The sequence below is a fragment of the Pristiophorus japonicus genome, unplaced genomic scaffold (genome assembly GCF_044704955.1).
Source record: "Pristiophorus japonicus isolate sPriJap1 unplaced genomic scaffold, sPriJap1.hap1 HAP1_SCAFFOLD_491, whole genome shotgun sequence".
NCBI classification, from domain to species: Eukaryota; Metazoa; Chordata; class Chondrichthyes; family Pristiophoridae; genus Pristiophorus; species Pristiophorus japonicus.
The window spans coordinates 201,340-215,409 of NW_027254397.1; the positions used below are offsets into that span (position 1 = coordinate 201,340).

General features: G+C 52.5%; 1 protein-coding gene across 2 annotated transcripts in view; it reads left to right on the forward strand.

The window, feature by feature from the left end:
• Window positions 1-286: 286 nt before the first annotated feature.
• Window positions 287-14,070, forward strand: part of vegfd (vascular endothelial growth factor D) — a 49,321-nt gene continuing 35,537 nt past the window's right edge. For both annotated transcript variants that reach the window (XM_070873490.1, XM_070873491.1), the window contains exon 1: window positions 287-990. In XM_070873490.1, coding sequence (XP_070729591.1) covers window positions 898-990 — 93 coding nt within the window. In that variant the 5' untranslated portion in view covers window positions 287-897. The remainder of the gene's footprint in view (window positions 991-14,070) is intronic.

The following is a 14,070-nucleotide window of genomic DNA, read 5'->3' on the forward strand; positions in this document are numbered from 1 at the left end:
GGCGATGTGGGTCACTGGATTCACTGTCTGGGTCGACCCTTGCTGCACTGGGCACTGGATTCACTGTGAGGATCGATGCTTGCTGCACTAGGCACTGGGTTCATTGTGTGGGTCGACCCTTGTTGCACTGGGCACTGGATTCACTGTGAGGAGTCGATCCTTGCTGCAGACAAGCACTGGTTTGATGTTTGGGTTATTTTTTGGGAGCAGTGCTGCTGCTGGGAGTGGTGTCGAGAAGGGCTTGGGTTGGAAGCCGGCCATGATTTGATTGCAGTCTCGGCCTGAGGTCTGGAACCCATTTAAACCATATGCTGCTGCAGTTTCTAATGAAGTTCCTGGAAGAGAAGATTTGAGACCAAGTTAGAGTCCAGCTGCCTGCAATCCACAAATCCGGTTTGTGAGAACCCAGTCTCCCAGCGCTAGCTTCAGAATGGAAGAGAGAAGTCACATTTAGTCCGAATCCTTTTCTGAGGAAAATGCAACGGAATCTCAAAGTTTGAGCAAGCCCAGGAGTAAATGCTCTCAGCAGTAGAGCAGCGACTGTCTGTTTCACACGACTAATACTGGCTGCACATGTTTGGTTCGGAATTTCTCTTTGGCACATGTTTACCGGGGACTACATCTGACAAGAAAACCAGCTGTGATGTTTAACTCCAGCCTTTCATCAATGGTTCAGTAAAACAGTTGGGTACTGGAGTGTATAACAAATCTCCTTTCTGGCTAACGATGATATGGTTACAGATTGCTGCAGAATTTCAGTAATTGGACTTAAAGTCAGAAGATCTGTGATTGTAGGTAGAGCAATGTGATGCTGAACTGTGATCGATTGAGCCTCTGTGTAAAACCAGCGAGCCTGAGCACAAAGCAACAGCAAGCTCTGCCGATCAAAGGGCCAGAATGAAAACGCATTATGGTGTTTGTCTGCACGTTCTCATGGTGTCCCTTCTCCAGCTGTTACAGGGGAACTACTCTGAGCACCACCCCAGACTGGTAGGTGAACTTGCATGTGTTGCTCGCTAAGTAAATGACTCCAATAACTTAAGTGGCTCGAGGAGCCGTATGGCCTACTCCTTCCTGTTTCTATTTCTTATGTTCTTATATAAGTGGACTGTTGCCAATGAATGTGATCTCATTGCAAGCATATATTTTAAAACCTGGAGGTAATGAAATGACCATTTGTTGTCTAAGTGCACGTGATGCTTTCTCATTTTAATACAGAAGAAAAGAAAGTGAATTTGTATTGTTTCCTATGTTTGGTGCAGGGCTCACAGAGAGCTGAGTGAGTCTGTCCAGGGCATAGCTGAGTTATAAAAAGGCAAGCTGACCATAATGCGGGTTCCCTTATTACATTTCTGCTGACTTTTTCCACTAATCAATAGAGGAAAACATGCCACACAGACCAAAACGAGGCACAGAATACAAGAGCAGGGAGGTTATGCTTGAACTGTTTAAAACACTAGTTAGGCCACAGCTAGAGTACTGTGTACAGTTCTGGTAGGGATCTGGAACTCACTGCCTGAAAGGGTGTTAGAGGCAGAAATCCTCACCACATTTAAAAAGTACTTGGATGTGCACCTGAAGTGCCGTAACCTGCAGGGCTACGGACCGAGAGCTGGAAAGTGGGATTAGGCTGGGTAGCTCTTGGTCGGTCGACGCGGACACGATGGGCCGAAATGGCCTCCTTCCGTGCTGTAAATGTCTATGGGGCCGAAATTGATGGCTGTACCACCCACTGCCGCCCACTGCCGCCCACTGCCACCGAGTTCCGCCGACATTCCTCCTTGAGTTCCATCCGGTGTCACTTTCGGGGCGGTCTGGAGAGGGGAGAGCCACCAGGAAGCGCCCGCTGACGTCAGCGGGCGGCCGAGTGGTGCAAGTGAGCTCAAATCGAGAAGTCAGGTTGGCGCGGGCGGAAGTCGGCGGGGCTCGGCGGGAGTCGGTGGAAGTTGGCAGGACTCGGCGGGAGTCGGCGGGAGTTGGCGGGACTCGGCGGGAGTCGGCGGGGCTCGGCGGGAGTCGGTGGAAGTTGGCAGGACTCGGCAGGACTCGGCGGGAGTCGGCGGGAGTCGGCGGGAGTCGGCGGGAGTTGGTGGGACTCGGCGGGACTCGGCGGGAGTCGGCGGGACTCGGCGGGAGTCGGCGGGACTCGGCGGGAGTCGGCGGGACTCGGCGGGACTCGGCGGGAGTCGGCGGGAGTTGGTGGGACTCGGCGGGAGTTGGTGGGACTCGGCGGGACTCTGTGGGACTCTGTGGGACTCTGTGGGACTCTGTGGGACTCTGTGGGACTCGGCGGGACTCTGTGGGACTCGGCGGGACTCTGTGGGACTCTGTGGGACTCTGTGGGACTCTGTGGGACTCGGCGGGACTCTGTGGGACTCTGTGGGACTCTGTGGGACTCGGCGGGAGTCGGCGGGAGTCGGCGGGACTCGGCGGGACTCGGCGGGAGTCGGCGGGACTCTGTGGGACTCTGTGGGACTCGGCGGGACTCGGCGGGACTCTGTGGGACTCTGTGGGACTCTGTGGGACTCTGTGGGACTCGGCGGGACTCGGCGGGACTCGGCGGGAGTCGGCGGGACTCGGCGGGACTCGGCGGGAGTCGGCGGGACTCTGTGGGACTCTGTGGGACTCGGCGGGACTTGGCCGGACTCGGCGGGAGTCGGCGGGACTCTGTGGGACTCTGTGGGACTCGGCGGGACTCTGTGGGACTCTGTGGGACTCTGTGGGACTCGGCGGGACTCTGTGGGACTCTGTGGGACTCTGTGGGACTCGGCGGGACTCTGTGGGACTCTGTGGGACTCTGTGGGACTCTGTGGGACTCTGTGGGACTCGGCGGGACTCGGCGGGACTCTGTGGGACTCTGTGGGACTCTGTGGGACTCGGCGGGACTCTGTGGGACTCGGCGGGACTCGGCGGGACTCTGCGGGACTCTGTGGGACTCTGTGGGACTCGGCGGGACTCTGTGGGACTCTGTGGGACTCTGTGGGACTCTGTGGGACTCGGCGGGACTCTGTGGGACTCTGTGGGACTCTGTGGGACTCTGTGGGACTCGGCGGGACTCTGTGGGACTCTGTGGGACTCTGTGGGACTCGGCGGGACTCGGCGGGACTCTGTGGGACTCTGTGGGACTCTGTGGGACTCGGCAGGACTCGGCGGGACTCTGTGGGACTCTGTGGGACTCTGTGGGACTCTGTGGGACTCTGTGGGACTCTGTGGGACTCGACGGGACTCTGTGGGACTCTGTGGGACTCTGTGGGACTCGGCGGGACTCGGCGGGACTCTGTGGGACTCTGTGGGACTCGGCGGGACTCGGCGGGACTCTGTAGGACTCTAGTGGGACTCGGCGGGACTCGGCGGGAGTTGGCGGGACTCTGTGGGACTCGGCGGGACTCTGTGGGACTCGGCGGGACTCTGTGGGACTCGGCGGGAGTTGGCGGGACTCTGTGGGACTCGGCGGGACTCTGTGGGACTCGGCGGGACTCTGTGGGACTCGGCGGGACTCGGCGGGAGTTGGCTGGACTCTGTGGGACTTGGCGGGACTCTGTAGGACTCTGTGGGACTCGGCGGGACTCTGTGGGACTCGGCGGGAGTTGGCGGGACTCTGTGGGACTCGGCGGGACTCTGTGGGACTCTGTGGGACTCGGCGGGACTCTGTGGGACTCGGCGGGACTCGGCGGGACTATGTGGGACTCGGCGGGACTCGGCGGGAGTCTGTGGGACTCGGCGGGACTCAGCGGGACTCTGTGGGACTCGGCGGGACTCTGTGGGACTCTGTGGGACTCTGTGGGACTCGGCGGGACTCTGTGGGACTCTGTGGGACTCGGCGGGAGTCGGCGGGACTCTGTGGGACTCTGTGGGACTCTGTGGGACTCGGCGGGAGTCGGCGGGGACTCTGTGGGACTCGGCGGGACTCTGTGGGACTCGGCGGGACTCTGTGGGACTCGGCGGGAGTCGGCGGGACTCTGTGGGACTCGGCGGGACTCTGTGGGACTCTGTGGGACTCGGCGGGAGTCGGCGGGACTCTGTGGGACTCTGTGGGACTCTGTGGGACTCGGCGGGACTCTGTGGGACTCTGTGGGACTCTGTGGGACTCTGTGGGACTCGGCGGGAGTCGGCGGGACTCTGTGGGACTCGGCGGGACTCTGTGGGACTCGGCGGGACTCTGTGGGACTCTGTGGGACTCGGCGGGAGTCGGCGGGACTCTGTGGGACTCTGTGGGACTCTGTGGGACTCGGCGGGAGTCGGCGGGACTCTGTGGGACTCTGTGGGACTCTGTGGGACTTGGCGGGACTCTGTGGGACTCGGCGGGAGTCGGCGGGACTCGGCGGGAGTCGGCGGGACTCGGCGGGAGTCGGCGGGAGTCGGCGGGAGTCGGTGGGAGTCGGTGGGACTCTGTGGGACTCGGCGGGACTCTGTGGGACTCGGCGGGAGTCGGCGGGACTCGGCGGGAGTCGGCGGGACTTGGTGGGAGTCGGCGGGAGTCGGCGGGACTTGGCGGGAGTCGGCGGGACTTGGCGGGATTCGGCGGGACTTGGTGGGAGTCGGCGGGAGTCGGCGGGACTTGGCGGGAGTCGGCGGGACTTGGCGGGATTCGGCGGGAGTCGGCGGGACTCGGCGGGATTCGGCGGGACTCGGCGGGACTTGGTGGGAGTCGGCGGGAGTCGGCGGGACTTGGCGGGAGTCGGCGGGACTTGGCGGGAGTCGGCGGGACTTGGCGGGATTCGGCGGGAGTCGGCGGGACTCGGCGGGATTCGGCGGGACTCGGCGGGACTTGGTGGGAGTCGGCGGGAGTCGGCGGGACTTGGCGGGAGTCGGCGGGAGTCGGCGGGACTCTGTGGGACTCGGCGGGAGCCGGCGGGAGTTGTCGGGAGTCGGCGCCAGGCTGGGGAAGGACCGCCGTGAGGAGGCTGCTCTGTCCCTGATGGTAAGGATGAAGACCTGCAAGAAAAGGTCAGTAAAGATTTTGTTTTAATTTTCTTTACAGCGACTTTCCTGGATTGGGTCCCCTGTCGGTGTTCCGATGGTTTTTTTTTGATGATTTTTATTTGCTGCTCTTTGACCCTCCGTGGGCCTGACTCCATCCTCGGCGGCACTTGGGCGGCAAGTGCCTCTGCTGCTGAGAATGAGAGCTCCCGCCCAGTGCCGTCCAGAGTGACGGCGTAAGTCCCTCTTTTGCTGCCGGCCGCCCTGTCAAAGGATCTTTTGCCAAAAAACCCACGCAGAGTACTGTCGGGTACCTCCTCAGCCATCGGCAGACCTTTGGGTGGCCCTTGGCCTTGAAACACATGTGAACGCATCCTTTTTTGGCATGGAAGCAAGTCATCCTCATTTGGAGGGACTGCCTATGACTATGACTTGGCCTTCACTGATTTGGGCCCCTGTGATTCTACTGTAAAACTTTGACAAGTTGCATCCTCTGTGCTGAGTTACATGATGTCACCTGGGTAGCAGACAAGATACTGCATCAGCCTCAGGGCCATGGCTTGGGGTTGAGAAGTGCCACTCCCAATTCTATCCACTGACCCATTTCTCAGTGTGTGCGTGCATGGCCATTGGCTGGGGATGGGCCGGGGCCAGCTCACAATGCCCACCGTTATCCAATAGGGGGTTGCCACATGAACAATGGCTCAAGGGGGAAGCTGTGGAGTCAGGGGAGCCAGGAAGGACATTGCTGAGGAAGGGTAACAAATCTTTGAGCATTTGTTTTGATATATAGTACAAATGTAAGGTGCTTTATCCTGCCTTTTCTGAAACCAGTTTATTAGAATTGTTCTCTTCACCATTATACTTGAACCCATGTTGTGGGGACCTCCAGGTGAGAGGAGACAGAACTAGATTATTCTCCGAAACAACTGTATTCCCATCATAGTCTATTGTTATGCATCACAAACCAGCTGATTATCTGTGTGACTCACTCACCTGGCATTGTGTCAGCTAAAAACACACCGACCTACAAGAACACAAACTGGGCTTTCCATACAAGATCACAAACTAGACTATCCCTTGCCAGTTTACAGCCAGTCCTATATGTTCTAAAACTATTTCGGGCAGTTGTTCATTATTTAGGAGTCAGCTGTGGCTCAGTGGGCAGCACTCTCGCCTCTGAGTCAGAAGGTTGTGGGTTCAAGTCCCACTCCAGGGCCTTGCATATTTAATCTAGGCTGACACCTCTCTACCTCTGTTAAAACGCTCCTTAAGAACTACCTCTGGTCATCTGCCGTAATATCTGCTTATGCGGCTTGGTGTCCAATCGTGTTTGAGAACGTTCCTGTGAAGCACTGCGGGAGGTTTTGTTGCATTAAAGGCGCTATATAAATACAAGCTGTTGTTATATTACTCCCACTGTTCTGTTTTTTCTGTCTGATGCAGGCGTTCACACGTCTCAGTAAAACAGCGAGGGCATCAATGCAATGTGGCTGTCACCAGAGCAAGAAGGGGCGGGCTTATTTTAATGGTTTTTGAGTATTATTCCTCACTGAATATTTCCCAGCAGGAACTCTGCATCATATTAGAATGAATTCTTGTTATTGTTGGACCAGACTTATGTTCACGTTACCAGGGTGAAAATGATTGTAGCTGGAATTGTATAACTTTTGGCAGATTTTAAAATGCTAATGATTCTAAAGTTAGTATTTGTAACACCCCATGAGAGATTGGCAGTTTGTCCTGAGTTATGGTCACATTTGAGCTGCTGGTTAAGATTGTCCAAAAATTGGCTCAGAGGCAGGAAGCAAAGGGTTGATGGGTGTTTTTGTGACTGGAAGGCTGTTTCCAGTAGGGTTCCACAGGGCTCAGTGTTGGGTCCCTTGCTTTTTGTGGTATACTTCAATTATCTAGACTTGAATGTAGGGGGTATGATTAAGAAGTTTGCAGATTAAGAAGTTAAAATAGGCTGTGTGGTTGATAATGAAGAAGAAATCTGTAGACTGCAGGAAGATATCAATGTACTGGTCAGGTAGGCAGAACAGTGGCAAATGGAATTCAATCCGGAGACGTGTGAGGTAATGCACTTTTGGAAGGGCTAACAAGGCAAGGGAATACACATTAAATGGTAGGACACTGAGAAGTGTAGAGGAACAAAGGGACCTTGGAGTGCAGGTCCACAGATCCCTGAAGGTAGCAGGCCAGGTAGATAAGGTGGTTAAGAAGGCATACGGAATATTTACCTTTATTAGTTGAGACATAGAATATAAGAGCAGGGAGGTTATGCTTGAACTGTATAAAACACTGGTTAGGCCGCAGCTAGAGTACTGCGTGCAGTTCTGGTCACCACATTACAGGATTGCACTGGAGAGGGTACAGAGGAGATTTACGAGGAAGTTGCCAGGACTGGAGAATTTTAACTATGAGGAAAGATTGGATAGGCTGGGTCTGTTTTCTTTGGAACAGAGGAGGCTGAGGGGAGACCTGATTGAGGTGTATAAAATTATGAGGGGCCTGGATATAGTGGATAGGAAGGATCCAGTTCCCTTAACAGAGGGGTTAACAACCAGGGGGTATTGATTTAAAGTAATTGGGGGGAGGTTTAGAGGGGATTTGAGGGGAAATTTCTTCACCCAGAGAGTGGTGGGGGTCTGGAACTCACTGCCTGAAAGGGTGGTAGAGGCAGAAACCCTCACCACATTTAAAAAGTACTTGGATGTGCACCTAAAGTGCCGTAACCTACAGGGCTACGGACCGAGAGCTGGAAAGCGGGATTAGGCTGGGTAGCTCTTGGTCGGCCGGCGTGGACTCGATGGGCCGAAATGGCCTCCTTCCGTGCTGCAAATGTCTGATTGTATGATGGGGTTATAGTATTGTCGCTCTCCCTCTCCCCATTGAATTCTTCGCATAGATCCATTACAAACAGCAGAGAGAAGATTCTTTCACCCCCTCAGTCAGGTTTGAATTTGAGCTGAGGTCGTGTGGGTGAACAAGAGTGTGTGAACCCACTGGGCCCTGTAGATTTCATGGGAATCGTGAGTTAACCTTAATTCTCCACTTGCGAATATGACCAAGCTTTTGAGATTCCCGACTAACAGTAAGTACAGTCAGGGTGCAGTTTACAGGCTGACAAGACTCCAAGAGCTGGTGAATAATCTGGTGTTAAACTGACCCCTGTTGGTATAACGAGAAAGTGAGACAGAAGTGAATCTGCCTCTGATGTACAGACTTTGTTTGGCTCACAAGAGTTTATTCTTAAACAAATCATAAAAATCTCTTATTACAAAGTTCACAGAAGCAATGAATGCAGTAATTGGGGATTTTGCTCGAATTGGATGAAATGGATGTTTGGAGTGAGAGGCACAACGTCCGATTAATGCTGCCCTCTGCTGCCTGAGAATATATGTCAGACGAGTTCCGGAATTGCAGAGAGCGTGACATACCTTCTCTAAACCTGTAATGACTCAAGAGTCTGGTTACTGTAAACTCACTTAGTGAAAACTTAACCATCTTTATTCCAGCCCAAGAGTGCCAACGTGACAAAGACACCCAGCTTATTTACAGGTGACCAAGCACACATGCCACAGGCGCACAGCCCGATGACCTCCGACCTCGGCGCCTTCTGGTGTCTGATGACCCCCAAGCATAAATACATAACAACATCCTCCTTTTAAAATCTTAACAACAGTCTTTTTACAAATTAAGATGGGGCTTTCCTTTCACGAGTTGATCGTCTCAGTTCAACTTTGGCTCTGGGCGAGCATTCTGAGTCCGTTGAGACTGAGGGCTGAGTTAACGGATCTGATGGGAGTGGTCATGACCATATCAGAGACTGAAGGTTCAGAGTCAGTAATGTCAGCAGAGTCCTCTGATGAGTGAACAATGGTTGGTTGGTCACTGACTGCATCTTCCTCACTCGGTTCCAGTTCATCCGTGTGCCGTAGTTTAACCTGTTCAAGGTGTTTCCTGCATGTTTGCCCATTCTTGAGCACGACAATAAACACTCTGTTACCCTCCTTGGCTGCAACAGTGCCAGCGATCCACTTTGGACCTTGACCATAGTTCAGTACATAAACCAGATCGTTGACCGAGATGTCACGTGACACAGCAACACAATCATGACACCATTGCTGACTTTGACGTCTGTTTTCAACACGATTATTCAAATCAGGATGAACAAGAGAAAGCCTGGTCTTCAGATTTCTCTTCATCGGTAGTTCAGCAGGAGGAACCCCAGTAAGCGTATGAGGTCTTGAGAGTTAGACGTTTCATACTTTGCTTGATCATTTGAACGGCACACTCTGCTTGACTATTAAAAGCAGGCTTGAATGGAGCTGATCTCACATGTCTGATGCCATTGAGTTTCATGAACTCCTGGTATTCAAGACTTGTGAAGCAAGATCCGTTGTCACTCACAACAATGTCAGGCAAACCATGAGTAGCAAACATGACACGAAGGCTCTCAATGGTAGCTGTAGATGTGCTGGATGACATAATAACACACTCTATCCACTTAGCATATGCATCCACTATGACAAAAAACATCTTTCCTAAGAACGGGCCTGCAAAATCGAGGTGGATCCTCGACCATGGTTTGGATGGTCACGACCAAAGACTCAGCAGAGATTCTGCTGGTAATTTATTTAGCTGCATGCAAGTATTGCACTGATGCACACATGATTCCAGATCAGAGTCAATTCCAGGCCGCCATATATGAGACCTAGCAATGGACAATACCAGGATGAGTGCTATGAAGTTCACATACAAATTTTTCTCTACCTTTCTTAGGCATGATTACACGATTACCCCACAGTAAACAGTCTGACTGAATGGACATCCTTGCGACGGTTGTAAGGTTTGGTCTCCTCACACATCTCCATAGGTATGACAGACCAATCACCTCTGAGTGCACACTGTTTCACAACCGATAAAATAGGGTCATGGCTGGTCCAGATCCTAACTTGTTGAGCAGTGACACTCTCAAAAGCCCCCATTACTAACAGTAGATCTGCAGGTTGAGGCATCTCCATATCAGGTGTGGGTAAGGGCAGACGACTCAGTGCATCAGCACAATTCTCAGTGCCAGGTCTACGACGGATGACATAATCATAGGCAGACAATGTCAGCGCCCACCTTTGAATACGGGACAATGCATTGGTATTAATACCTTTGTTTTCCGCAAACAATGAAATGAGTGGCTTTGATCCGTTTCTAGTTCAAAACAAAGACCAAACAGTTACTGGCACATTTTTTTTTACCCCATATACACAGGCCAAAGCTTCTTTCTCCACCATACTGTAAGCTCTTTCCGCTTTAGACAGACTTCTCGAAGCATACGCAACAGGTTGCAGCTTGCCTGATTCATTTGCTTGTTGGAGTATGCAGCCAACCCCATATGATGAAGTATTACAGGCCAATACAAGACGCTTACACGGATCATAATGAACAAGCAACTTGTTTGAACATAGCAGATTCTTAGCTTTCTCAAAGGCTCTATTTTGAGACGCACCCCAGACCCAGTTGTCGCCTTTTCTTAGAAACACATGTAGTGGCTCTAGCAAAGTGCTCAATCTGGGTAAGAAATGATCGAAGTAGTTGAGTAGACCCAGGAACAAATGCAGCTCCATCACATTCTGAGGCCTGGGTGCATTTTTGATGGCCTCGGTTTTCGAATCAGTGGGCCTGATGCCATCAGCAGCAATCTTTCTCCTGAGGAATTCGACTTCAGGTGCCATGAATACACACTTCGAGCATTTCAGCCTGAGTCCCACTTTGTCCAGACGCTGTAGGACTTCTTCAAGATTGTTCAGACGTTCAGCAGTGTCGCGACCTGTGACCAGAATGTCATCTTGAAACATGACAGTTCCAGGAACGGACTTCAGTAAACTCTCCATATTCCTCTGAAATATGGCTGCAGCTGAACGAATCTCAAAAGGACACCTGTTGTAGATGAACAGTCCTTTATGGGTGTTGATGCAGGTGAGTTTCTTTGAAGTGTCGACAAGCTCCTGGGTCATATAGGCCGACATCAGATCCAATTTCGTGAATGACTTTCCACCAGCTAGCATGGCGAACAGGTCATCAGACTTCGGTAACGGATACTGATCCTGTTTCGAAAATCGGTTAATCGTAACTTTGTAGTCTCCACAAATCCTGACAGTGCCATCATTCTTCAACACAGGAACAATGGGACTAGCCCACTCATTAAACTCGACCGGTGATATGATCCCTTCACGCTGCAGTCTATCAAGCTCAATTTCAACCTTCTCGCTCATCATGTATGGAACAGACTGAGCTTTGTGATAGACAGGCCTTGCATTGGAGTCCAGGTGAATCTGCACCTTGACTCCTGTAAAATTGCCAATGCCCGGTTCAAACAAAGAAGGAAACTTTTTCAATACTTGAGCACATGACGTGTCATCCACCGAGGACATCTTAACATCATTCCAGTTCAGCTTGATTTTCTCGAGCTAATTCCTGCTGAACAGCATTGGACCATTACCTGTAGCTCGTGAACCACACCGTCATATGACACCTCGATTGCTGCACTGCCGAGCACCGGTATGAGTTCCTTAGTGCAAGTACACAACCTGGCATTGACTGGACTCAGCTTCGGTTTCTCAGTCTTAGTGTCCCACAGCTTGTCGAATGCCCTTTGGCTGATTATTGACTAGCTCGCACCCGTGTCCAGCTCCATTGATACAGGCACGCCATTCAGCTTCACATTAATGACTATCGGCTAGCTCTTGCTCAGGAATGAATACAGTCAATTCACTTCCTCCTTGGATTGCGTATCCAGGCCATCTCTGAACTAGTCCTCATCAAACACGTAGTGAGCCGCACCACGCTTGCTCCGTTGTGGATACATCCTGTGAAGGTGCCCCACTTTCGAACATCCATTGCATGAGTATTGTCTAAACCGACACTGATGAGGCCAATGATTGCCTTCACAACGCCAACAGGGTGAAATCTGGTTCAAACCAGTTTGGCGGGCTCTGAGCAGCGGCAGGTTTCGCGTAAGCAGCTCAGCCCGAAGACGACGCCATCTTGTTTACAGTACTTGCCATGGAACTCCAACTCGTTGATGATATCTGCCTCAAATTATCATCCGTCGTCACGCATGCCTGGGCAGTCGCGATGGCCTTTTTCAAATCCAGCGTCTCTGCAGCCAACAGCTTCCTGAGGATCACATCATGGCTGATGCCTATCACGAAGACATCATGCAGCATGTCTTCCAGCATGTTCCTGAACTTACACGGCTCAGCAAGATGTCGCAGGTCGGCGACAACTCCCGACACGTCCTGGCCTTCAGCATGAACATGCGTGCAGGAACGGTAGCGTGATATGATGATCTCTTTTGGCTTCAGATGGTTACCCACCAACGTACACAATTCCTCGTACCCTTTTTCTGCTGGACGTATAGGCGAGAGAAGATTCTTCATGAAACCGTAAATTTTCGGACCACAAATGGTGAGGAGAGCTGCCTTGCGCGTAACTGCGTAGGCCTCTGCCTCCATGCCGTTGGCCACAAAATACTGATCCAGGCGGTCGACAAAATCTGCCCAATCCTCATCCTCCACGAATCTCTCCATGATTCCAAAAGTGCCCATTGTGCATGCGAAGGTTCTTAAATTACCTTGTCGCCAATTGTAATGACTCAAGAGCCTGGTTACTGTAAACTCACTCAGGTGCAACCTGATGCATCTTTATTCCAACCCAAGAGTGCCAGCGTGACAAAGACAACTAGCTTATATACAGGTAACCAAGCACATATGCCACATGCGTACAGCCCGATGACCTCCGACCGCACTGCCTCTAGTGTCTGGTGACCCCCAAACATTAATACATAACAAAACCTCACACCACAACCACTGACGTCACAATACCAACCCTGTGCTTCCCAGCCAGATGGCAGGTTTCCAGGGTTAGCGGGAATCAGTTGGTGCAGTAGAGGTGAAAGTCCACGTGTGCGTTAGAGCCAGCACGTGTGTGCTAGAGCCAACACATGTGCGTTAGTGTGTATCAATATGTCGTCATTTTGTACACTGGCAGTGACAGAGTATTGCCTCTTTTCCTCCACGTTCCTAAACTTATTTTTGGGAATATTCCTGTTTAACACACATGTTAATGGAAAGTCTTGGATTAAGGGTTTGTGGATCGTTACACCTCAATTAAAGGCAAACACACAAATGTTCTCATGATTGGCATTAAACCACCACACCACACTGCAGAGACACTGCAAAGGGTGCCAATCCCCGTGCTGGTGACACCTGGGTGTGCACCTAGCACTCTCTCACCATGTCTACCCCTGGGCTCCCTCTCACCATGTCTACCCCTGGGCACTCTCTCACCATGTCTACCCCTGGGCTCCCTCTCACCATGTCTACCCCTGGGCACTCTCTCACCATGTTTACTCCTGTGCACTCTCGTCCCATGTCTACCCCTGGGCTCCCTCTCACCATGTCTACCCCTGGGCACTCTCTCACCATGTCTACCCCTGGGCTCCCTCTCACCATGTCTACCCCTGGGCACTCTCTCACCATGTTTACTCCTGTGCACTCTCTCACCATGTCTACCCCTGGGCTCCCTCTCACCATGTCTACCCCTGGGCACTCTCTCACCATGTTTACTCCTGTGCACTCTCTCACCATGTCTACCCCTGTTACTGGGCACTCTCTCACCATGTCTACCCCTGGGCACTCTCTCACCATGTCTACCCCTGGGCTCCCTCTCACCATGTCTACCCCTGGGCACTCTCTCACCATGTTTACTCCTGTGCACTCTCTCACCATGTCTACCCCGGGCACTCTCTCACCATGTCTACCCCTGGGCACTGTCTCACCATGTCTACCCCTGGGCACTCTCTCACCATGTCTACCCCTGTTACTGGGCACTCTCTCACCATGTCTACCCCTGGGCACTCTCTCACCATGTCTACCCCTGGGCTCCCTCTCACCATGTTTACCGCTGTGCACTCTCTCACCATGTCTACCCCTGTGCACTCTCTCACCATGTCTACCCCTGGGCACTGTCTCACCATGTCTACCCCTGGGCACTCTCTCACCATGTCTACCCCTGGGCACTGTCCCACCATGTCTACCCCTGAGCACTCTCTCACCATGTCTACCCCTGGGCACTCTCTCACCATGT